The sequence below is a fragment of the Borostomias antarcticus genome (assembly GCF_949987555.1).
Source record: "Borostomias antarcticus genome assembly, chromosome: 1".
Taxonomy (NCBI): domain Eukaryota; kingdom Metazoa; phylum Chordata; class Actinopteri; order Stomiiformes; family Stomiidae; genus Borostomias; species Borostomias antarcticus.
The window spans coordinates 36,659,185-36,684,588 of record NC_140234.1 but is presented as its reverse complement, the minus strand read 5'-3'; the positions used below and the strand labels follow the sequence as shown (position 1 = coordinate 36,684,588).

Below are 25,404 nucleotides of genomic sequence, written 5' to 3'. Positions count from 1 at the left end.
GCTGCTGTAGCGAGCGCAGGTGAGCATGTTCACAATCTGGAGATACTGATAGACACTGGGGGTGTGCTGTGTGTATCGGTGTGTCCATTTGTTTGTGTATCCATTACTCTACTGTATGCCTGCATCTTCGGGTCTCTGAGTGTACATGGACAGATTGTAAGACAGTGTTTAATTGTGTGTGTGAGTTGGGGGGGGTTGCACGCAGGTACAATACTGCATATTCTGACAAAACAACATATCAAACATAAATTACCTTTAATCACATTTTTGTATTTTTTGTATGTAAACAGCGAAAGGCGAGATATCATTTTGTGGTAAAGAATCAAACCGTATCCATGAAAATATAAATACAAACAGGCAATAAAAATGAAATGTAATCAGAATTTGCTTTTTTCGTTCCCATAGTCTATCCCAGCGTATTTACAGACGTCGCTTACAAAGCTCATAAGAAAGGGATAAAATAACACAAACTCCATCCATCAACCATCTTCTCCATCCATCATCCATCTTCTCCATCCATCATCCATCTTCTCCCTCCAATCATCCTTCCGCCCTCCTCTTCCGTCCGTCTACTCCATTTTGGACATCTCAAATTTGGTCGTCATGGCCTCCTGTGGATAGACGATGACAGTTAGACACACAGAAGAGGGCAAGCGACTGAACAATAAAAGATATACATCAAAGCAACGCAATCATCAAAATGGCTGTTGGGAGATTTTGCTGCGATTACACCATCTTCCTCTGCTCCTGTAGCTATGGGCGAGATGTGGGCTACTGTAAATGTCTGTCAGTGATGTTATGGGGATGTTTACATAATCTTCCGCTATTTCTGGAATGCATTACAGATCTGTAAGGGTAAATCTAGCAAGACTTGGACTGGGTGTAAGAACACAGCAAGTGTGAGACAAAGACCCCCAACACCCCCATCCCTCATCACCCCTCCACACACACAGCGCCCGCCCGCGCGCACACACACACACACACCACAGCCCCTACCACCGCTGTCAGCGTCTCATTGTTCTGCCCGACCAAGACAGGGGATAAACAGTCTGACGTAACCGTAGTTACAGCTGCAGTTAACTTGCAACTGGCGCCCCCTGCTGTTTGTGAGAGGAACAACAAAGCGCTGTGACTGTGAGATGACTCACCTCGTCTGAGTCCAGCAGGGGAGGGAGAGCACTGAGGGAGACAAGAGAGTGTCACTACGCAGAACATGAGCAGCGATACCACAGGTACAGAAGCATTTAGAGATTAGTAACTGCCGTCGGATTATATATTATCCACTCACAGGTGATGAACTGTCTTAAGGGCTCATAGGTACCAATAGCCAATCATAGCACTGCTGAATATCGTGACCTCCACACAACCCAGGGCAAGGTAGCACAGTATGCTCTGTTCGCCAACGCATGCACTGCTAATGTTATGAAGGCTCAGATATTAGTATAATTTGGTATGCTTAGAGTCATTAAATTTAGCATAAGATAAATCAGATTAGTCGATAGATTTTGTGTACCAGTCCCCCCCCGGCCCAGTATAATTTCTCATTCAAGCATGGTTTAAATACCCCCCACACGTTTGTATTGGTTTGTTATTTTATTTATTTCATGGTTTGATTGGTTGTTGTGTGAAACGAGACGTCATCTTCTGGTGTCGCTGCAGAAAAGTCTATCATTCTGTGACCTGTACTTCACGTTCTCTTGTAGTCGAACTCTAGACTGTCAGTTAGAGGTACTCTATACAACATTGCCTACAGTATAGCTAAGTAGCTAATAGTTTATCTAAGTAACTAACAGTTCAGACAGTTAGTTGTTAGTTGCTTACAGTGAGAGTGATTTAGAGTGAATTAATAGCGAGAGGAGGGAGTTTGGAGTGATCTTAAAGGACAATGCTCGTTTTTGACAACCTGGACCTTATTTACGACATAGTATAAGACGTTTGACTCACCGAGATCACTTTGGTGTAGTTCGGAGGCATGTAGAAGAAATTTAAAATCCAGCGCGAGCCAGTATATCCATGTAATGGCGGTGGTGGGGGCAACGAGAATGCAGCTTCTAAAAATCTATTTTCTGCCGCGAAACGGTTGTTTTCATCAATCTGTCTTGATGAATCGCTAGTTGTGCTTACATAGAGCATAACTGTTGTGGTTTTCACATGCCATGATCTTTCGAAACGTCTTTCGAAACGAAATAGCTTCCTCACTTGCTCCAGCACTAATGCGCACAGCGCGCAATCGTTGCTCCAGCACGCTGTGCGCATGCGTGCTGGAGCAAGTGAGGAAGCTATTTCGTGTCTAAAGACGTTTCTAATGATCATATTACAGAGGCATGTGAAATATACCACAACAGGCCTATGCTCTCTATGTAAGCACAACTAGCTTAAGAAACATGTAGTAAGAAACATGTAAAAATATTCGGATTGTGCTACATTTCACAGGAGAGCTCACTGAGACTGGTAGGATTACACCCAGTGCTTCCCATCTCGGAAAAACACATTTATCACTGTCTTTCCAGCGCATTTACGTATGCCCCTGAGCCTGCAGAAAAACTGCAGCTGGCTCAATACTGGAAAGATCAGTGAAATTAAATTTACATCTATTTTTCAGGTTCATGGTAGACAGACCACAAATAGGACTAAATGTCCAAAATAGTACACTACTTAAGTATATTAGGTAGTTAGTTTAGACTTTAGGAATTAGTTTAGTTTAAGATTCTACAGCCCCCTTAATTTGTAGCCCTGGCGACCACTAAACTGAAGGTGGACTTACACGTCTGCCATGGAGGAGGGGATGTTCTCTTCCACCCACTTCAGATCCTCATCCTGGAAGAAGAACAAGGACAAGAGACCGATCACAGTCTGTCTGACCAGATCACAGTCTGTCTGACCAGATCACAGTCTGTCTGACCAGATCACAGTCTCAGCAGGGACTTTAGTTCCCGAATCCTGTAGCCTTCGTGGCGAGGTGCGGTCAGACAGGGCTTGGAGAGAGACAGGAGAGTATAGTAGTAATATTGTTATAGTAGTATTGTTATGGCAGAGAGAGACAGGAGAGTATAGTAGTAGTATTGTTATAGTAGTATTGTTATGGCAGAGAAAGACAGGAGAGTATAGTAGTAGTATTGTTATAGTAGTATTGTTATGGCAGAGAAAGACAGGGGAGTATAGTAGTAGTATTGTTATGGCAGAGAGAGACAGGAGAGTATAGTAGTAGTATTGTTATAGTAGTATTGTTATGGCAGAGAGAGACAGGAGAGTATAGTAGTAGTATTGTTATAGTAGTATTGTTATGGCAGAGAGAGACAGGAGAGTATAGTAGTAGTATTGTTATGGCAGAGAGAGACAGGAGAGTATAGTGGTAGTATTGTTATGGCAGAGAGAGACAGGAGAGTATAGTGGTAGTATTGTTATGGCAGAGAGAGACAGGAGAGTATAGTAGTAGTATTGTTATGGCAGAGAGAGACAGGAGAGTATAGTAGTAATATTGTTATGGCAGAGAGAGACAGGAGAGTATAGTAGTAGTATTGTTATAGTAGTATTGTTATGGCAGAGAGAGCCAGGGGTCTTACCACTTTGTCAGGCTTGGCGGTCCCGTTGGTCTCTGCCTTCAGACCTCTCATCTTCACACCGTCTGCGAGGTCATAGCAAATACAACGGAGGGACATTGGAGGGTCATTGGAACTTTTCACCGTCTTACTGGCATGACCAACAGTCAGTGTCTGTATTTAAACATATACCCCAACGCAGAGAACCATACGGAAGTAGCAGACACAGAACATTCTGGAAATCAGCTACGCATCTCCACCTCAATTGTGCATTTCTAGGAGCGAGTCTCTTACCGAAGGCGTCGTTCACCAGCTGTTCCTTGGCCTCGTCATCGCTCTCCTCGTCCACCAGGGGGCTGAAGGCATATCTGCAAGGGGACAGGGGAGGGGTGGGATCCACAGGACAGAGTTAGGGGATGGTTCTCTCAGTCCAGTCAGGTGACTCAAGATCTGGCCGCAACCCAGCCAGAAGTAGCCTTTTGTGTCTGGTAAGAAGATTGTGACGTTTCATTTACACTCCAGTCAACTGAAGTCAGTTCCATCTGAGGAAAAATGTGACCACCACCGGAGGTTTGGTCCTGATGTAGGGCAAGGTCATTTTTCAGTTGTTTTTTTAGATTATGAAAGTGTAAATTGTAAGCTTTCAAATGATGTTCCATACATTGAAATCTGCTAATATTTGAAGAAGATATGCTTCTGTGAATGTTGGTACACCTGAAATCACTAAGCAGAGAAAAAGGGCTTCTAAGACTCAGAGATGTTCACACTTCTCACAGGACAAAATATGACTATTTAGTGATCCTAAAACGGTTGTTTGTTATATTGAGTGGGTTCTTCTCAACATAAATTTTCGTAATCTGAAAAAAAGGAAAGCAGTAAAATAAAATAAAAATAAGTATTTTTCCCTCTAGCGCATTTTAAGGACTGCCTAGATCAGGACCAAACCTCATGGCAGTCACTAATGTTTGGGAGGTCTTACTTCATCATGTAGGAGATGTGATTAGACGTCAGTACCTCTGGTTGTTGGCAGAGGGCCGCCACAGGAACATGATTACTAGCAGGATGGTGGAGAAGAGGAACGGCCAGAAGGCTTGATCGATCCACAGCTCCCTCCAATCCTGAGGACAAGGGGGATGGAGATGGAGAGAAGGAAGGAGAGAGAGAGAAACCGAATTGTAAGCGTATTGTATTGTATTGCACTGTACTTTAGATTGCTATTCTTGCACTTTGCCTTCAGCACTAGATTATGCTCCAAGTCACTTGTTTTAGAAGGAAGATGCACTTGTGAGTTCTGGCAAGTAGTAGTACATTGGCTTTTCCTACGTTAAATGCAATTATTGTTAGTCGCTTTGGATAAAAGCGTCTGCTAAATGACTGTAATGTAATGTAATGAAAGAGTGAGAGAGTGAGAGAGAGAAAAGAGAGAGAGGGAGGGAGGGGGAGAGAGAGGAGAATGAGAGCAAAGAGGGAGCGAGAGAGAGAGAGAGAGAGAGAGAGAGAGAAAGAGGGTCATATTGACTAGGGGATGAGGGCGGGTGAGCTCTACATTAGTAGTCTCTCCCTCTCTCTCTCTCTCTCTCTCTCACACACACACAGCATCAACTCACTTCTATGGGAGACCCTGGGCATCTCCACAGGCTGTGTTGTGAATAAGCTACCGGCTTGTACTGGCTTCTCTCCAAGACTGGTGTGTCCTGAGGACGAGCATGTGACAATATGCAACCAGGAGAGAAGCACTCACTGTCTGGCAGGGGGACATCCTGAAGGTCTTGTAGTACCAGATGATGAATATGACAGAGGCTGCAGAGGAAGGACAGACACAGACAGAGAGACACACATTATTCTATGTTTTATTTTTACCAATGTTTGAATACAATTTGGCTTCAAAATGACATCCCCGGTCTTGCCACGAAAGTAAAGCTCACATTAATGTGCAAATCCAACCATCGGTTTGAGAAAGACCGCAACAGTGGGAACATGCATATGACTGAACTCCCAGAGCAGCCTGTTCACACGCTGGCTTTGGGTTATTACCCCCCCCCCCCCCCTCCCACCAGACAGTTGCAACACATATAGTGTGACAGTAACTATATGCCTGAGTACTGTGAGTGAGGAGGACTTTGATTATTTAAATATTTTTATAATAAAAAACAAATTATATATATATATTAGCCTGTATTTAGTTTAGCCGACTAGTATTTCCTAAACGACAAGCAGAAGCTGTGCCGTGTCATCGTATAAACGATCTGCGTACATCCCTACTAACTACCCATTTCTTCTACATCCATCAAAAACAGACCTGGTGTCTATTTCTACCCGAGTTCTGTGGAGAGCCGGTTCCAGGGCGGTTCTGGTGGAAACAATCATTGTAAAGAACGGTCGCGGTTGACTCCGGCCACAGTACGGTAACCAGAACGCACCACAACGGGAGAAGGTGGAATTTCAGCAAGACTCACCGATGACGGCGAAGATGAGCGTGTTGGTGAAATGTCTGTAGAGAGAGAGCTTCACTACATTCCTCCTCAGGCGAAGCAGCTTCATGGTCTGGGCCAGGCTCACGAAGATGTGACGGCAGTGTCAAGGACTCACACACACATCTCAGGACACACACACACACACACACACACACAAAGACACTGCAGCAAGCAAGGTTCATGCACATACCCTGCACTGTCAGGAGTGTGTGTGTTCCAGGACACATACGACAATAACTACATATGACTTTTTAAGCCTCCTCTCAATACCATTCTGCTAAAATTTAGGCCCTGAATCCTCCAACTTTTATTAGATGTATTACTTCCGCCCCAGCGACAGCGCAGGGAGAGAGGTAATGTTTTCGATGGCGTATATGTGTGTGTGCGTGCGTGTGTTTTTTCTTTTAGCAGGATTAGGCAAAAACTACTGGACCGATCTCCACGAAACTCGGTGGAAGGGTGCATCATGGGCCACCTTAGAACCCATTCAATTTTGGAACAGATCTCGGGCCGGATCCTAGAATGAAAACAAAACTTAGAATGAAGCCAGCTCTCTGTGTGGGGGTGCTAGAGACACAGGGTTTGGACTGGGGTGTGCGGGGCGAGAGCCCGGAGAGCACCGCACTGCCCCCCCACTGGCTGTGACCCAAACCACCCAAACATGGACGGCCATTCACCTCCAATAATTTTTTGGACTAGGATTACACACAAACTACCAGACCTTTTCATGAAACTCTCTGGAGAGGTGTACAGTAGCATGGGCCAATTTAGAACCCAATCAATTTTGCCGTGCACGGAGCCATGAAATGCATTCGGGGACGGAGGTCTGTGCTCTCTGAGCACCATTTCTAGTTCGTTTCTAACCCTAGGAAGCCTCAGTTAGGAGTCTGGCAAATGACTTAGAGGAACTATCCTGCTCTGTCAGACCACAGCCGCTCCACCAGGCCATTCTAAATGAAGCTGACGATGAGCCTAATATAAGTAGGCCTGTAATTAAAAATGTAATTAATCCAGGAGGCTGTAGCTGCCTTTCGTGTCTAAACCAGTCTGTTTTCTAGAACATTTGCTCTGTTCTGAACTGATGGGGGAAGGGGGTGGACGCGGTCACCAACTAATACTAAACACTGAGAACCTCAGGGACAGAGTAACAGCACCTGACAAGAAAGAGAGGGGGAGAGAGAAAGAGAGATCTAACGAGAGACAGACAGACAGAGACCTAGCCAGAGAGAGTGAGACAGAGACATTTAGCCAGAGAGCTAGCCAGAGAAAAAGAGAAACAGATAGAGACCAAGCCAGAGAGAGACAAGAGCCCTAGACAAAGAGAGACCCAGCCAAAGAGAGACCTCGCCAGACAGAGACCTAGCCAAAGAGAGACCTAGCCAGAGAGACACCCAGACAGAGACCTAGCCAGAAAGAGAGGGGTGCAGTAGAGGATATCGACCAGCAGAGGGTAGAGTCGAGCTCAACCAGAGGAATGGCAGCCAGCGAACCACGTCATCTCCAGCCTGAGGGTATAGGGAGTGATGGAGGGGAGGAAGAGAGGAAAGGAGGGGATTGAGAGAGGGATGGGGAGGGAGAGAGAAAAGGAGGGGATTGAGAGAGGGATGGGGAGGGAGAGCGAGGGAGAAAGGAAGGAACGATCACAACAGGACAGGTGGAGAAAGTAAGGAAGAGAGAAGGGAGGGAGAGAGGATAAGAGAGGGGAAACGGCAACGCCACTCTTCATAAGGCCGTGCAGGATCGCATGGAAACCAGCAGCCCAATAGAGCCCCCAGCCAGAGGGCCACCTCCAGGAACAGACGGGCTGAGAGAGACCCTGGGAGAGACCCAGGGAGAGACCAGTGAGAGACCCAGAGAGAGACCCAGGGAGAACAGAGGCCGATCTAGCCAATAAGACAGACCGCTATAGAGTGAGGCCTGGGTTACACGGTGTCGACGCGAGAACGAGAATAACAGCTCACACAAGGGTAGAATCCTGGACAATGAGAACGAAAACACCCCTTGCGACGTTCTCAAAACTTCACAGGTTTTCACAACGCTTACGCACAGCGTAACAACGCAGTTCGGTGACTGCGAGGTGCAAACAGGAACCCAACGTCCTGTAAACGGTGGGGGGGGGGGGGAAACGAGCTTGTGTGACCCAGACCTATGACGAGCCGAAACTGACTGACTGTTTGCAGCGTGGTACCTGACTGGTCTAGATATGGGCCGACTCCGGTGTCAGCCTGCTTTTACTTCAATTAGCTATCACTTCCATTCAACACTCGTTAGCCAATCTAGTTCTATAAAGCAGTAAAACAAAGTTCATGATCTTCTCCATCAAGAGCCCAGATGAGTCACCTCACCTCCCCACTCTACAGAACACAGAAATAGAACGTGTGGAAGAATTTAGGCATCTGGCTAGACTATAATCTATCATTCTGCCACTATATCATTTATTTACGACACAAAATTAAACCAAAAATCGGATTTCTATATAGAAACAAATCCTGTTTCACCCAGGAGAGTAGAAAAAGGATTATAGAGAGTAACATCCTGCCAGTTCTTGACTATGGTGACACCCTGAACATGCTCACCTCAGCCCCTATCCTAAAGTCCATTGAGCCTATCTATCATAGCACCTTAAGGGGTTACAACTCATCATTGCATGCTCTACCAAAAATTGGGAGTGGCCGTCCCTTGAGCTCAGGAGAAAACATTTTATTTACGTCTAGAGCCCTCATTACCTACAGTACAGTATCCACCCTGCTCTCATTTTCTCTCTTTTCCTCTTTTTGTATTTGTCTGTGCTCTGCCACTGAATTACTGTATGTTGTTTGTAAGCAGGGTACATCTGTAAAAGAGACCTGGTCTCACTATGTTCTTCCCTGTGTAAATAAAGGCATCCTGCCTGCCTGCCTGTAACTATCTGTGTGATCCAGAGCAACAGTGAAAGGATATCCACCAAACTATGCAGGAGTCGGTGAAGGACAGAACTACTTTACACAGCCATGCGCTGCTGTCTCCGGGATCCTGGGAGAGAAGTCACACAGGTTAACACACATACACGCACGCGCACGCACACACACACACACACAACCACACACACACAAAAACCATCTCAGCACTCTCTAAGAAAACAATTTGAAAACAAACATGTTTAGAAGAAAAGCTGGCGGCCAGACTTACAGAGTTGACATTGAGGACGCCCTCGATGATGGAGAAGAAGAGGAAGAGGAGCCCCACCCCCACCACTCTGTGGAGCAGCGCCCCCAGCCTGGGCCTGGAAGAGAGGGAGAGAGGGAGGGAAGGAGGGAGGAAGAGAGGGAGGGAGGGAGAGAGGAAGAGAGGGAGGAAGAGAGGGTGGGAGGGAGGGAGGAAGAGAGGGAGGGAGGAAGAGAGGGAGGGAGAGAGGGAGAGGGAGGGAGAGAGGGAGGGAGGGAGGAAGAGAGGGAGGGAGAGATGGAGGGAGGGAGGGGTAGAGGGAGGAGAAGGGTAAGGGTGAGTGAGGAGAGATAAACAGACATACAGACTGTCAACGGAGCTTGATATTCAGAGTTGCCTTTATAAGCTGATACTAGGGATGTGCACGGATAGTCCTTTATAAGCTGATACTAGGGATGTGCACGGATAGTCCTTTAAACAGCTATAGGGTGCAGCTAGTCGGTTGGGAAATAAGTGCTAAGTCTAAGGGTAGCTAAGGGAGTCCAAGGGTTGCTAAGTGCCAAGGGATGCCACGCTGTGGATTTTAATTTTAAATACATGTTATTTAAATGTTATATTTATTTATTTATTTATTTGGAGAGCGAGGGAGTTTGTGTGTGAGAGTGAGAAAGGGAGGGAGGCTTAGAGCTGAGTACTCACTTGACGATACCGTAGCCCAGACTAGCGATGATGACCAGCACACGAGCCAGAGTCCTCTTCACCGCAGACAGGATCTCCGCAAACACCACCGCTCCATGGACTGAGGACACACGCGCACACACACACACACACACACACACACACACACACACACAAATACACACACACACACACAAACAACCTCAAAACATGTTGTGAAGTGTACCGTTAGTGAGGTCAGCTCTGTGTGTATGTCTCCATCCCTACAGTGTGTGTGTGTGTGTGTGTGTGTGTGTGTGTGTGTGTGTGTGTTTGTGTGTGTGCGTGAGAGAGTGTGCGTCCAAGCAGTCCAAGCTCTCTCTGTCCCAACCTGATTGTCCGTTGTAGCGTATGCTCTGGAACTCTGCGTAGTAGATGGCCTTCTCCAGCATGCCCAGGAAGATCACCCCCCCGATCCAGAACTGGATCCTCAGCAGGTCCCTCCAGTGGCAGGCCGACAGCCCCAACCACAGAGCCCCCATCAGCACGTACACGATACACATCACCATGTAGAACTGCGCGCGCGCGCACACACACACACACACACACACACACACACACACACACACACACTCTTGAACTGTGGTCAAATGTAGAGCATGCATATGCCAACAGCATGTAAAAGAACACACACATGCACATCGCACACACACATGAGCGTACACACACACACACACACAAAAAATCACACTCCCTCACACACATATACACAATTCAAATTAGGCCTGATGATATAGAGTAAATGTCGCTAGTTGGCCCAGTTTAGTGAACAGTAACAGGGTAGGAAGTGGGTCGAGTGGTTGGGTCATGTCATTTCCCCCCAGAGATTCGAAAAATGACTACCTCCCCACCTACCTACCGAAAGAAACACCCCCAAGCATACAAAGACACACCACATATACACACACATACAATCACACACCCACACAGTTAGATTTGCACCAGTGACAGCAGGGGGTGATGGGAAAAACATACGATCATCAGTGGCCAGTCAGTAGCAGAGATGTAGTCATGGGAACCGTGCATTCTGATCTGAACTGCAGGGAGGAGAGAGGACAAGGGTTAGTCTATGTGTGTGTGTGTGTGTGTGTGTGCGTCCCTACTCAGGCATGGTGTGTGTACTATTAATGTTATGTCTCGTCTTACTGGTGGCGAGGCTCTTGTTCCCGGCCGTGACCTCTGTGACCTTAAGGATGAACATGTAGGGTCCGTCCTCCCACGTCTTCGCCACGGCGTCGTTGGGATCCTGGGGCCCCTGGGAACGACGACAGGGGACACGGGTCAGGGACAGCAGACATCAACAGACAGAGAAACATGGTATCACAATGGCATCTAACAATGAAGATCAGTACAGAAAATAACGCAAAAAAACACACAAGTAACGGCAGCCTGACAGAGAAAGACAGCAGAGACATCAAAAAGAGTGAGTATGTGTGTGTGTGTGTACTTTTAAGAATGCTTGGCCTCAATTGAAACACTCCACCAAACCCAGCAGTACACAGAACCGGCATGGCTACATACCATACATGACATAAGTCATACAGTAGCTACCCTTGGGACGGCGTCTCTAGCCTGGAGGAAGAGTGGCCAGCCCCGCCAGACATTCAAACCAACACAGTGGAACAATGGGGTTTGATATCCCATTGTCTCCTAAACTGTGTGAACGGTCGGATGGAAGTTACCTCTTGTGAAAGACGGAGCGGTTGGCTGTTACCTTGGCTGCAGGGGCCGCTGTTGTTGCATGGGCTCCAGAATCTGCTGCAGCCTTGGCAGGAGCCAGTTTACCAGTGACAGCAGCAGCCTGAGAGAGAGGAGGCGAGAGGGGGGAGAACCGTTTTGAAGCGTGAAGCGAAGGATCAAGATAATTTGATATCCTGATGTCCCCTGCAGTATCGCCTAGCCTGGCCTAGTCTATCTTAGCCTAGCGTAGCTTAGCCTAGCCTGGCGTAGCTTAGCCTGATGACGTAGCTTAGCCTAGCCTGGCGTAGCTTAGTCTAGCCTGGTGAGACGTTGTTTTTCAAGCAGCCCCCCCCCACACAACGTAGTGCAGAAGAGATAAGTGACGTTGCATAATAGTTCTGTTTCAACATTCGGTTTGTAATAGCTACATTTCACAGGAGATCATACTGAGACTGGTAAAATTACACCATGTGCTTCCCATCTCGGAAAAACACATTGTCATACTTTTTCCAACGTCTCACTGGCCCTGTTGTTCCATCGCAGACCAGTGCGCGCCTACAGAACTGTAGCTACCTCAATACTGAGGCAATCAGCAGTACAGTAGTCTCTACGTGTCATGTCAGGTCACGCTCATGTAAGACATAATGAGAATAGCTTCTAAAGTCCAATATCATGAACTTATATTTAAAGCCTTGTTTTGAGCTATAAATAAAGATATCAGTGGATGGTCTCCATGCAACACGCATCATAGATCCAGATTAGGCGTAATCACATCTGATAAATGAGCCCTGCTTCTGTACCTCCGCCTCCCCGGCTGCCAGGCTCCTCCTCCTCTTCGTGGGATTCTGGGAGACGGCAGGCTAGGACAGAGTCAGACAGACACAACAGAGGATTTAACTTGTTGGACATCTTAATAACTTACACAAATAACATCCTGGACAGTCATAAGGTTTAAATGTCCATTGTACGCATTTACAAACTACATCAACCTATTTAACTAAGCACGTTAAATATGCATGTGGTTGATCCTGTTCCAACTGTCAGGGTTAGAAATGTGGGTTCACTCAGTAATTTAACCAGGCTAAGAACTACAGTAGTCTGCCTGGGCTTTAGTTCAGCGGGCTAAGAAAGGCCTGTAGAAGACAAGGGTTTGAGCCCACTCACCTGTTTCTCACTGAGTTCGATTGGCTTAACGTAGTCAGCGAGCGCAAAAGGGTACTGAGAAAAATAGTCATTACACAGTTATAACACCTTTATAACACAATAAGAAAGATTATAACTCATAACCATCAAGATAAAGATAGTTAATATGATAGCATGCTACCTGCTTATAACACTTAGCAGCACTGCACAAATAAATTCACTATTTCACACTATTGTGTGGTATTCTGTCAAAACTACAAGGAAAGCCATTGAGTATGTTGGTGCTGCCAAAATCCTAGTAAAACTCAGCAGGGCCAGAGTTGGTCACACCCTAGCTCCAGAATCTGTAAAGGGCCTCACAAAATGTCATAGCAAACACTATACTGTAGCTACACAGCGCTATGAAACACTAGGAAGGAAGGAAAAAAAATGATGATGCCTCAAAAAATGTCATAATAAAGTCTTGATACAATAAACATCATTACAGCAGAAATCCTAGACCCATGCTAGACCCATGGCCCCTACTGTACCGGGTTCATTTGCGGTCCACAATTGACAAGCGGGTATTCACGGAACGCGTAGAACCCACTTCCTCCTTCTTGCTTCACCTCCTTGCTGTTAAAGTAACTTTGCCGGTCCTCTGGGAGGAAGTGCGTCTGGCTGTTCTGGAGATACAGAGTCAGTCCAATCATGATGAGGAGTGTGAGCAAGCGAGCTAGTCTAGGCTAGCCTCGTGAGACCATCCTGATTTCGCGAGCTAGTCTAGGCTAGCCTCGTGAGACCATCCTGATTTCGCGAGCTCACATTCGGTTTCTCTCGCAAAGATAATATTGAAGATTACATATATTTATATTGAAGATTATACATCTTAACTCATATTGCTCTGATTGTACATAGAACATGGAACTAGTTGTGAAGTGAATCCTGTAAAGCTCATGCTCAAGTAAGGGAGAGGGGTATAGTCTGTCAGCCCAGGGCTGGTATGGGAAAGACAGGCCTAGTTCACAATGACAGACCCAACCTGTTGTAAACTCCCACAACCTTTTTCCCGAAGCATGTACTTGAACACTACACTCCCCCAGAAGCATAGGGTTGGAACAGAGGGTTTTAATGTGAATGCTTTAAGACGGGAGGCAGGGTTGGGATGGAGGGATAAACCAAGGAGAGAGGACAGGTTGGGAGGGAGGAAGGGATGGATGGATGAATGGAAGGAGCAACAGAGAGAAGGACAGAAGAGAGAGAGGCAGAGATTGAGAGAGGAAGATTTGTGACTTATACAGGATGGAGGGGGGGTTAGAGGGAAAGACAGAGGAACAGAGGAAGGTAAGGTATGGGGGGGGGGGGTTGAGGAAGGTAAGGTATGAGGGGGGGGTAGAGGAAGGTAAGGTATGGGGGGGGGTTGAGGAAGGTAAGGTATGAGGGGGGGGTTGAGGAAGGTAATGTATGAGGGGGGGGGTTGAGGAAGGTAAGGTATGAGGGGGGGGGTGAGGAAGGTAAAGTATGAGGGGGGGGTTGAGGAAGGTAATGTATGAGGGGGGGGTTGAGGAAGGTAAGGTATGAGGGGGGGGGGTTGAGGAAGGTAAGGTATGAGGGGGGGGGTAGAGGAAGGTAAGGTATGAGGGGGGGGGGTTGAGGAAGGTAAGGTATGAGGGGGGGGGGTTGAGGAAGGTAAGGTATGAGGGGGGGGGTAGAGGAAGGTAATGTATGAGGGGGGGGGTTAAGGAAGGTAAGGTATGAGGGGGGGGGGTTGAGGAAGGTAAGGTATGAGGGGGGGGGTTGAGGAAGGTAATGTATGAGGGGGGGGGTTGAGGAAGGTAAGGTATGAGGGGGGGGGTAGAGGAAGGTAAGGTATGAGGGGGGGGTTGAGGAAGGTAAAGTATGAGGGGGGGGTTGAGGAAGGTAATGTATGAGGGGGGGGTTGAGGAAGGTAAGGTATGAGGGGGGGGTTGAGGAAGGTAAGGTATGAGGGGGGGGTTGAGGAAGGTAAGGTATGAGGGGGGGGTAGAGGAAGGTAAGGTATGAGGGGGGGGTTGAGGAAGGTAAGGTATGAGGGGGGGGTTGAGGAAGGTAAGGTATGAGGGGGGGGTTGAGGAAGGTAAGGTATGAGGGGGGGGGTAGAGGAAGGTAAGGTATGAGGGGGGGGTTGAGGAAGGTAAGGTATGAGGGGGGGGGTAGAGGAAGGTAAGGTATGAGGGGGGGGTTGAGGAAGGTAAGGTATGAGGGGGGGGGTAGAGGAAGGTAAGGTATGAGGGGGGGGTTGAGGAAGGTAAGGTATGAGGGGGGGGGTTGAGGAAGGTAAGGTATGAGGGGGGGGTTGAGGAAGGTAATGTATGAGGGGGGAGGTAGAGGAAGGTAAGGTAAGCAGGGACTCACGTCCCGGTCGTTCATCTCGATGACCTCGTTGAAGCAGTGTGAGTTCCTCAGGTACCAGGAGATGTTGAGTCGGGTGGCCGTGTCAAAGCTCTCTACTGCAGCAACACAACACAGCAAGAAGACCCTCTTTACACAGCAAGAAGACCCTCTTTACACAGCAAGAAGACCCTCTTTACACAGCAAGAAGACCCTCTTTACACAGCAAGAAGACCCTCTTTACACAGCAAGCACACCCTCTTTACACAGCAAGCACACCCTCTTTAGCAACTCTTCAGGAAGCAGGCCGTGTCTCACAGAACAATGAGGAGTCTGTTAATAATATGGGCAGCTTCTGCAGTGACAGTTTGCACTTACATCTCAGCTTGATGTAGGTGTCCTTGAACATTGTCTTAGTGAAGACAAAAAACTGATGCTTCTGCAGAATCTCCTGGAGGACAAGGCAACAAGGGGGCAAGATGACAAACAATTCTCAGGCAACTAGCTGGTAGACCCTTCATCTGTAGCAGACTTTGCATAGATGTCGTGGAACAGGTCCTTGACATACAGCTAAATTACTCCTAATAGCTAAGCTGACACAACAATACACTGGCTGCTCGTGGACTGTGATACACTACACTGGTTGGTTGTATTCTTAGCTGTTGCAGAAAGTTGAGAGAATGTGAAAATGCCTATCAATTTTCCATCATATCTGAAGTTTCTGCAACAGATAAAAACACAGAAAACCAGGTAAGGTGACCAGCTATATCAATGCTATATTGCTCTCAAATATCATGTTAATAAGGTGCAGGTATCTGTCTGGATCAAATTACTATATTTGGTATTGAACTATTATGAGAAAATACACTGCTATAAGCGCAGATCAAATGTTTGCCCGTGGGAAAGAAACGAGAGCTTAATTACATTACATCATATTACAGTCATTGAGCTGACGCTTTTATCCGCGACTTACAATAATGGCATTTAACATTTAACGTAGGAAAAGCCAATGTACCACTACTTTACTACTACTTGCCAGAACTCACAAGTGCATCTCATTTCTAAAACAAGTGACTAAGAATATAATCTAGAGCTGAAGTCAAAGTGCCAGAATAGCAAACTAAAAATACAATAGGTGCTTAAGAGGGAAGATCGTTATAGTACTTCTTGAAGAGGTGAGTTTTGAGCCTGTGGCGAAAGATGGGCAGCGACTCTGCTGTCCTGACGTCAGAGGGCAGTTGATTGAATACCACAGCCTAGTACTTCCTCATAGACCTAATGTTAGCTAACTAGCCATATGCCACAGCCATTTTGATTTGTGCACTTGATTCACACTGTGACAGGAAGTAATACACGTTGAGGCTGTAATGTTATGTTGTAACGTTAGCTATCACAGTGGTTGCAATGTTTAGATTGTAGCAGTAACACAGCGATCGTCCGTAATACTGAAAGCAATTATTCTTCAAGTCTGTACAAAAGACATCAGCATAGGATAACATTATAGGCTATTGCGATTGATTCAACGCAGAAAATGTATATACACTAATCAGAAAGTACATGGCTTGTGGGCTAGCGAGCCTGTCCTAGGTCTGGATAGAACAAGCCAGCCCTAGCTAGCTAATAGCTAAGCTAGCTACGCATGCAAGGAAAACTAGTGAACTCACGCTGCTGAGGGTTTGGGTCCATATACCCGGCTCCGACGCTGCATTTAATGGGCGTGTAAAGTGCATCAAAACTACTAATAATAACACTTTTGCCAAGTGTCCCGTCAGACGTCCTGGCTCCATGGCGCCGCCGCTTGTAGATGAAGATGGTGCGGTAGTCTCGCGACGCTGCGGTGACAACTTCGTTAGTTTGACCAAACAGGACAACAGGAAGAACAGAAACGTTTAAAAGACAACTCCGCCCCATGGATGTAGCCCCGCCCCCGGCGTAAAATTGCTCTTATTTTCCATAGAGCAATTAGATTACATTATCACAAAACAGCCATAATCTTGAGCGGCACTAAAAGCGAAAGTGGACAGAAGAACCTTCCTCTACTCGAGAAAGCAGTGGCACCGCTTGTGGGTGCTGAAGCATGTCAAGTTGATTGAAACCGATCGTTTTTGCTGTAAATAAACCTGCCACAGTATTGACCTATCTCATTTTGTATCCTAACTACCCCCCCTCACCACACACACACACACACACAAATTAATATGATGATCAGATGATTATGAAAAATTATGATCATCCGGGTTATAGGACCCAGAGTCATCCCAGCCTGCCTGTTCCTTCCCTGGTGCGCGTGGAAGGGGTGTGGAGCTGAGGTGGGATCGTTGCAAAGCTGGTCTGCGGACTCTGCGCAAACTTTACAGTTGTAGGAGTGTCCCTCTGTCCGTCTCTGTCGAGCTCCGCGACGCTGCTGTCCTAGTAAGTAATCCTGTTAGTTTCTTTTGACTGTTTACAATGCATTTGTTTTGATTTGTGACTGGACTATTTACATCTGCTGCGATAAAGGTTATTGCAGACAATCAGAGGGAGCAAAATTTTCACATGCTAGTATCTATAATTGCACTTGGGTCCTTTTCTGTTGTAACTTTCCTTCACTGAACTTTGTGTTGTTCAGATATGTTTCCTCTTCTCACATGTTTCCTTTCTGTTCACCTCTGTGCCTTAGACTGAAGATGTTCCTGGCCAAGAGACTCATTGGAGGCATCCTGGATGTCGTGAGGTAGACCTCACACACACACACACACACACACACACACACACACACACACACACACACACACACACACACCGAAACCCACTGTCAGTATAGCTCATACTCTGTTTATTATTCATGATTGTTGTTTGTAAGTAGCCAATATTATGCATTTAAAGTATATAATCACTTATCTCTGCTGTTTTTCTCCAACAGCAATATAGACCCAGCACAGTTTGTGCCCTCCGACCCTGTAAGTTAGCCCAGTTCTCTAGCCCTATAACTGTGTCATAACCCTCTATCTATCATAGCATCACTGTCATTTCATTCACTGGAAATGTTTTGTGTAAACAATACTCTCTCTTGTAGAGTGTGTGTTGGTCTGTCAGCAAGACTCCAGTGTGTATTTGTGTGTGTGTGTGTGTGTGTGTGTGTGTGTGTGTGTGTGTGTGTGTGTGTGTGTATGTGTGTTTGAGAGTGTGGGTTTTTCTAACAGTACCTGGTCTGTGTGTGTGTGTGTGTGTGTGTGTCAGCCCCCTCCTCGCAGACCGCTAGCCTACGCGGAGCAGAATGAAAACGACGAGGAGAGGCAGTTCAGGAAGGTGTTCCAGCAGCTGGCTGGAGATGTGAGTACTGGAATACTACACACTAATACTCACTGTAGTACTGGAATACTACACACTAATACTCACTGTAGTACTGGAATACTACACACCAATACTCACTGTAGTACTGGAATACTACACACCAATACTCACTGTAGTACTGGAATACTACACACTAATACTCACTGTAGTACTGGAATACTACAGACTAATAATCACTGTAGAAGCTTATTACTACGCACTGATACTCCACACCGGTTACTACACCCAACCTCAAATACTAGAAATGTCCTGTATATTACACTGTTTTACTACTGTACTATACTGTCTTGGGCGGCAGTTAGCTTAGTGGTTAGAGTATTTGACCACTGGCCAGTGACCGAAAGGTTTCGTGACTCTCTTTCGTGACTCATTGATGTTTCCAAAAATGACGAATCTGTGTTTTACAGAGATAGGTGGGGGGATGAGTTCGGTCCAAAATTGAAATTGAGTGAGTCATCAAATTGAGTGAGTCATTAAATTGAGTGAGTCATCACATAAAGGTCCACAAGCTTTTCCTTCTGACCCTGGCCTGGGCGCCATTTCCTTTTGTGTCTGGTTATTACGGCTCTCAGATTCGTTTTTTTCCCGGCTTGATTTCGTGTGATTTCCTAGTGTGTTTCTCTCGCTGCTACACACCTTGTCAAACTCCTGGCTGTCATTCTGTCTGTCCTTTACTACTCTGGTCTGTCATTCTGTCTGTCCTTCACTACTCTGGTCTGTTTGTACTACTTGCATTACCCACCCCGCCCTCCCCTCTCCTCTCCCTGCCCCACCCAGCCCTCTAATCTGGAGCCAGGGCTCAGAATGTGGCTTATCCAGACAGCCAGGCATTTACGGCACGGCACTGAGGCCTGTGAATACTATGAGTGTCAATCACTCTTTGCTGCCAGCCAAAAGGAGTTGTTTTGTATGAGTTTACATGACTGTTAAGAGGCCCTATTGGAGGACGAAACCACTGGTCCCGCCCCCTGGGGGTTCCAACAGTCAGAGCAGGATGAGAGACCAGTTCTTCCTCTTTACGTGTGTGTGTGCCTGTGCGTGTGTGTGTGCATTCCTACCATTGTCTGACTGGGCGGAGCTCCCGCCGGGGGCGGTGTGTGTGTGTGTGTTTTTTTTGTGAGTCATAGCTGGGAGTGTGCAGCGTACCAGTTCCACTAGCAGGCAGGCTGGTTTGTGAGGCAGCAGTAGTGGTTTAAAACATGATAATCACTCCCAGCCTTGCAGGGGCCTCTGTCCACATGAGAGGGGAGACACGCTTGATAATATAATGTTATTCATATTCACTATTTCACTAACAAAACACATTTCCTTTTTTTTGTTGCTCCCAATAAGTAGGCTAGCACCTTGCATGGAAGCTGTCACCATTGGTGTGTGCATGTGTATGAATGAGTGATTGAGAGGCCATTGTAAAGTGCTTTGGATAATATACTGTAGGTGCAGTCTATTTACCATTTAATGGGCTTTTCAAGCTTGTTAGGCCTACTACATACATATGTATGTTCTGAATCTCAGCGTTGCAAATCATGTGTAATAAGTTTCTCTGCATAGTTATCTAGCGTTAAAGCAACTCAGATGACTTTTTGACTGGTTATAAAGCAGTCTCATTTTAATACTGATGACTCTATATTACCTACATTAGCAAATGTGTTCATCCGCGAGAAAATTGTCTGTTTCTTTGTAGTTATTCTATAGATATCTGCTCGGCCAGTCGTCCAGAAAGGACCAAATTATTTATTTACCTCGTCGCTCGTCATCCTGGAAACCAGACTTCCTCGCAAAAAGGTTTTGGCGATACCGTCTGGACTTCCAGCCGCCCAGGACAGTTTGAGTGGGAGGGAGTACTGACCTTGATAGACAAACTCCGTCAGACAATCAGTGTAACAAAAACATAGATCCAACTTTTGCCAAGTTTGAAAACATAGATCCAACTTTTGCTAAGTCATCCTGACTTTTTGCTGGCTTCCAAAACCAATGCTGGGCTAGGCAAGATATATTTACATCAGGAAGTGGTGGTACTCATGTGAATGGGGTCTTTCTTGGAAAACACTATCGCTTTTGTCCACAGGTGCTGCTAAAATAACACAAACTGAAAAACTCTTCGTAGCTGCTTTAAAGGTAGCAGTCAGTTACTCATATAGTATATCTCACCCTCACCTTCAAGGTTCAAGATCTGTTTTATTGGTCATGTGTACGGTTCACACATACTAGGAATTTGCCTAGGGTTAAAGTTGCACTGAAACGGACGTTTGAGATCATCTAACTTCCGTAGTTTGACGTATTTCCGAGGCAAACAAGCTATGAGGGTGGGACATATGTTTAGAGGAATTTGATTGGAACATTGATAAGTGGACGGGTTTTAAGAACTTTAGACAGATTCGATAGAAGGATAGCGTTGATTGACGGGTGGATGTCGTGAGATTATTGGCCTAAAATCTACCTGTTGTCGTCATTGCACGTGACCTACCGTTTTCCAGGAAGTAAGAAATTATATACTTTGATAGAAGATTACAACAAAAGTAGAATTTTGTAATTTTTTTGGCATACATTGTTGAATAGGTGAACACTATGACCAATTATGTGAACCAAAATGGGACAGAATGCTTTTTTCATTTCAGTGTGACTTTAAGGCATACACTGTTGCATATGACATAGGACAGGGTGCAGGGCAGGACAGTTCAAAGACATGACAGTGCAAATGCAAGACAAAATACAGTGCAAATATGAAAAACAGTACTAACAGTCTTGTCTGTCTGTCTGTCTGTCTGTCTGTCTGTCTGTCTGTCTGTCTGTCTGTCTGTCTGTCTGCCTGTCTGTGTGCTGCAGGACATGGAGGTCAGCCCCAACGAACTCATGAACATTCTCAATAGGATCATCGGCAAGCGTAAGCCCTATTCCTAACATAGGTGGCGCTATACTAGTGTTTATCGTTGCATTCTAATACGCTTATGTACAGTATAGGGGCGTCTGACAACAGCACTATATTGTGTGTGTGTGTGTGTGTGCGTGTGTGCGTGTGTGTGCGTGTGTGCGTGTGTGCGTGTGTGTGTGTGTGTGGGTGTGTGCGTGTGTCTATTCCAGATGGTGATCTGAAGACTGATGGTTTCACTATTGAGTCGTGCAGGAGTATGGTGGCAGTCATGGACGTATCCTTTAAACTCAGTGTCACAGTATAGGACACACACACACACACACACACACACACACACAAACACACACACATACACACACACACACACACACACACACACACATAAACACACACACATACACATACAGCTGTGTGCCTGTTTGGCCTTTAATCCTGAGCTTACAGAGTGACAGCACAGGCAAACTGGGCTTCCACGAGTTTAAGTTCCTCTGGAACAACATCAAGAAATGGCAGGTGAGTCCATCCCTCATGCTGAGATGTCAAACTACAGGACTTTTGGGCTGATTTATCCCTGATTCACCCCTCCCGACAATCGGAGGGAGAAATCGGTCTGGGATCTTGGTCGGTGCCGATGTTCTACACGGATTATCTTGTAATGTGAGGAGTTAACACATTTCTTAAAACTCCCGATCGGCTTGCAGACTCTTCGTATTTGATATTTAGGATTTCAAATCTGGATTTTACGTCACTACTTTATGAGCGAGACCACAATAGAAAACAAATGATGTGAGGTGGCTCGTTGCTCCCTCTGGCACGATAATCTTAATATCCTGAAGAGTGTGATGAGCCATTATTTTCAAATCACGTGTGCAGTGCATGTTTGAGATTAGAAAGAAGAACATCTGTTAAGATTAGGATTATCTCCTTATGTGCGTGATGCAACCCAATTTCGAAATCAGTTTTAAAAATTCTGTAGTGTGAGCCTGCCATTACATGTGTTTCGCCACGTATATTCCCACATAATAACAAATGGCACATAGTTTTATCTTAAAGGAGTAGTGAAGGGAAAATGCATGTTTAGCCCTGTTTTAAGGTTAATTATGATCATATACAATGGTTCAGATCAAAACGTTGACAAAACTAGCACTTTTGAGAAAGTCTGATAATTGCTCTACCACCGTTTAGGTCATACAATGGATGTGGGTGGGCACCGTGAAAAATCATTCAAAAAACATGTTAAACTCTCAATTTCAAAGACAAGAAGCTCACCGAGGGTGTAATTGGTGTCCGTTGGTGTTCATCAAATTTCCCGCAAAGTATGAATCCTGTAGGGTTTTATTGATCATTTTATAAAATCCATTGACTTGTATTGAAGCGACCGTTGTAGATGTGTAGATCAATCCGCAGAGGGGATTCAGGAAGCGGAACTACTTCAAGGCATTGCGTGAGATCGGAATCAGTTCAAGCGGAAGTTTACACACGTATGTGCTGTGACTAAATATTTATATGCTAAATATTAAAAAAAGCCTTTCCAGATGAAGTAGAATCTTACTTTATTGCGAATTATATGTCAGAACGCCAACTAACACCTCGGTGAGTTTCTTGACTTTGAAATTGAGAGTTTAACATGTTTTTTGAATGATTTTTCAAGGTGCCCACCCACATCCATTGTATGACCAAAACGGTGGTAGAGCAATTATCAGACTTTCTCAAAATTGCTAGTTCTGTCAACGTTTTGATCTGAACCATTGTATATGATCATAAGTAACCTTAAAACAAGGCTAAACATGCATTTTCCCTTTACTACTCCTTTAAAAGCTGAATGGTTGATGATAGAAACAGCTGATAGATGAGCACCCACAGTCTCATCCTCAGTCTCATCCTTAGTCTCACCCTCAGTCTCATCCTCAGTCTCATCCTCAGTCTTATCTTCAGTCTTATCCTCAGTCTCACCCTCAGTCTCATCCTCAGTCTCATCCTCAGTCTCACCCTCAGTCTCATCCTCAGTCTCATCCTCAGTCTCACCCTCAGTCTCATCCTCAGTCTCATCCTCAGTCTCACCCTCATCCTCAGTCTCACCCTCAGTCTCATCCTCAGTCTCATCCTCAGTCTCACCCTCAGTCTCATCCTCAGTCTCACCCTCAGTCTCATCCTCAGTCTCATCCTCAGTCTTACCCTCAGTCTCACCCTCAGTCTCATCCTCAGTCTCACCCTCATCCTCAGTCTCATCCTCAGTCTCACCCTCAGTCTCATCCTCAGTCTCACCCTGAGTCTCATCCTCAGTCTCATCCTCAGTTTCACCCTCAGTCTCATCCTCAGTCTCATCCTCAGTCTCACCCTTAGTCTCATCCTCAGTCTCATCCTCAGTCTCATCCTGCTGTATCTGTTCTGCCTCCTCAGGGGATCTATAAGTCACATGATGCGGACAGGTCTGGGATCATCAGCTCATCAGAGCTGCCCCGCGCCTTCAAGGCTGCAGGTGAGACTAGACTAGCGTGGGGTGGGGTGGGGGCTGAGGCCTGTGAGACCAGACTAGTGTGGGGTGGGGGCTGGAGGCCTGTGAGACCAGACTAGCACTGGGGGGGAGGACCTGGCTCTAGGCCTGCTCCCCCTGCTCTTGTCATATCAGAGGAGACAGACAGACCTTTTTATAGGTAATGGACTGGGTCCTTACCGGCTGTGTTTTATCTCATAACTGTCCCTCCCTGCCTTCTGCGTCGTCTCTGGCTGTCTGCCCTGTCCCTCCCGTGTCTCTGGCTGTCTGCCCTGTCCCTCCCGTGTCTCTGGCTGTCTGCCCTGTCCCTCCCGTGTCTCTGGCTGTCTGCCCTGTCCCTCCCGTGTCCAGGCTTCCCTCTCAACGACCAGCTGTTCCAGCTGATCATCCGCAGGTACAGCGATGAGCACGGCGACATGGACTTCGACAACTTCATAGGCTGCCTGGTCAGGCTGGATGCCATGTGTCGTAAGGATCTCCTCCCTCAGATTACAGTCTATCCTGCAGTGTAAATTTCATTTGGGTTTGTTTGAAATTGCATTTGTGTGTGTGTGTGCGTGGTGTGTGTGTGTGTGTGTGTGTGTGTGTTTGTGTGTGTGTGTGTGTGTGTGTGTGTGTTGTGTGTTAGGAGCCTTCAAGACCCTGGATAAGGACAACAATGGAACGATCAAAGTGAACGTACAGGAGGTAGGATATTTACCATAACTATTATAATGATATTGATAAAGGCACTGATGTGGCTCATGCACATATCTATATATCCCTCTCATCTCTCCACAGTGGCTTCAGCTGACCATGTACTCATAAAACATCAGAGAAATCCTGCACAGTCATCTCACCCCTGACTCTTCTCTATCTTCCTCTCTCTCTCCCTCTCTCTTTCTCCCTCTCTCTCTTTATCTGTATCTGTTTATATTAGTGTCCATCCCTCTGTTGCCCAATATCCAGTGTGATGGTACCAGTGCATTCTATTCTAGTATTTTCCTGCCACTAGAGGGCAGCACTAGTCAAATAACCCCTTTCCCTCTTTCAATGCCATGCTCTTTCTGCCACCTGGGACAGTTTATACGTTTCAAAGCAATGTTCTCTCTGATACATTAACATATAGACTGTATTGGTCTAGATGCAATGTAATATACAATTCTCTTATGCTCAATAAAGTGGAAATATTGATATATATTCACTTTGGTGTCTCATTATTTGCATTAAACCCTCAATAATCCACAACATACTTTCCAAAGGAGCCTTTATCTGTTAATCAAGACTGTTTCTCTATTCATTAAACGTTATACTTTCCATAAAACTAGCACATAGGAAAAGTATCCCTTCAGAAATGTATTTTATTGCTTTTAGGCACAAGTGTAGACCATAGTGAGAGACAGACAAGGCCTAGCTAGGCTATAGCTTGGCTGCCAGTTAACGTTTATTTACACAATGCATGGACAACAGGAAAGCGGAGCGCACAGCAGCCGCTCATGACGTGCGCAGGTAGGCTACCTGTTTCCAGAGCAACTAGAAAGCGGATAAGCCCCGATCGTGAGTGAAGAGAAGAGAAGAGAAGAGAAGAGAGATGGACTCGTGTTCGAGCCAATAGAAGGAGAGGAGAGCGGCCCAGGGGCGTGTCCCTGGTTTACCTGGCCAGCGGGTCTTCAGAGGGAGATT

General features: G+C 46.1%; 2 protein-coding genes across 3 annotated transcripts; one reads left to right on the top strand and one right to left on the bottom strand.

The window, feature by feature from the left end:
* Positions 1–238: 238 nt before the first annotated feature.
* Positions 239–16,840, bottom strand: LOC311313034 (transmembrane protein 87A). Of its 2 annotated transcripts, none has more exons than XM_084443058.1 (21): positions 16,711–16,840; positions 15,425–15,497; positions 15,071–15,165; positions 13,228–13,357; positions 12,719–12,772; positions 12,355–12,414; positions 11,589–11,675; positions 11,021–11,129; positions 10,850–10,911; positions 10,206–10,389; positions 9,857–9,956; positions 9,182–9,275; positions 8,954–9,025; positions 5,996–6,104; positions 5,281–5,339; positions 4,554–4,657; positions 3,834–3,907; positions 3,564–3,625; positions 2,765–2,817; positions 1,149–1,179; positions 239–611 (listed from the first exon to the last, which is right to left on the bottom strand). In XM_084443058.1, the coding sequence occupies exons 4-21, from the start codon at positions 13,234–13,236 to the stop codon at positions 570–572; spliced, it is 1,365 nt and encodes a 454-aa protein (XP_084299184.1). In that variant the 5' UTR covers positions 13,237–13,357; positions 15,071–15,165; positions 15,425–15,497; positions 16,711–16,840; the 3' UTR covers positions 239–569. The 2 variants fall into 2 exon arrangements, with proteins under 2 accessions (XP_084299184.1, XP_084299183.1); XM_084443057.1 differs by having other exon boundaries at positions 13,228–13,362; positions 16,711–16,834.
* Positions 16,841–17,339: 499 nt separating this feature from the next.
* On the top strand, positions 17,340–24,826 carry LOC311313061 (calpain small subunit 1-like). Its single transcript, XM_084443085.1, has 11 exons — positions 17,340–17,458; positions 17,706–17,759; positions 17,949–17,985; positions 18,266–18,358; positions 21,203–21,260; positions 21,458–21,522; positions 21,693–21,761; positions 23,649–23,727; positions 24,094–24,210; positions 24,371–24,429; positions 24,523–24,826. Exons 2-11 carry the CDS (start codon positions 17,713–17,715, stop codon positions 24,547–24,549), a joined length of 651 nt encoding a protein of 216 aa, XP_084299211.1. The 5' UTR covers positions 17,340–17,458; positions 17,706–17,712; the 3' UTR covers positions 24,550–24,826.
* The last annotated feature ends 578 nt before the right edge of the window (positions 24,827–25,404 follow it).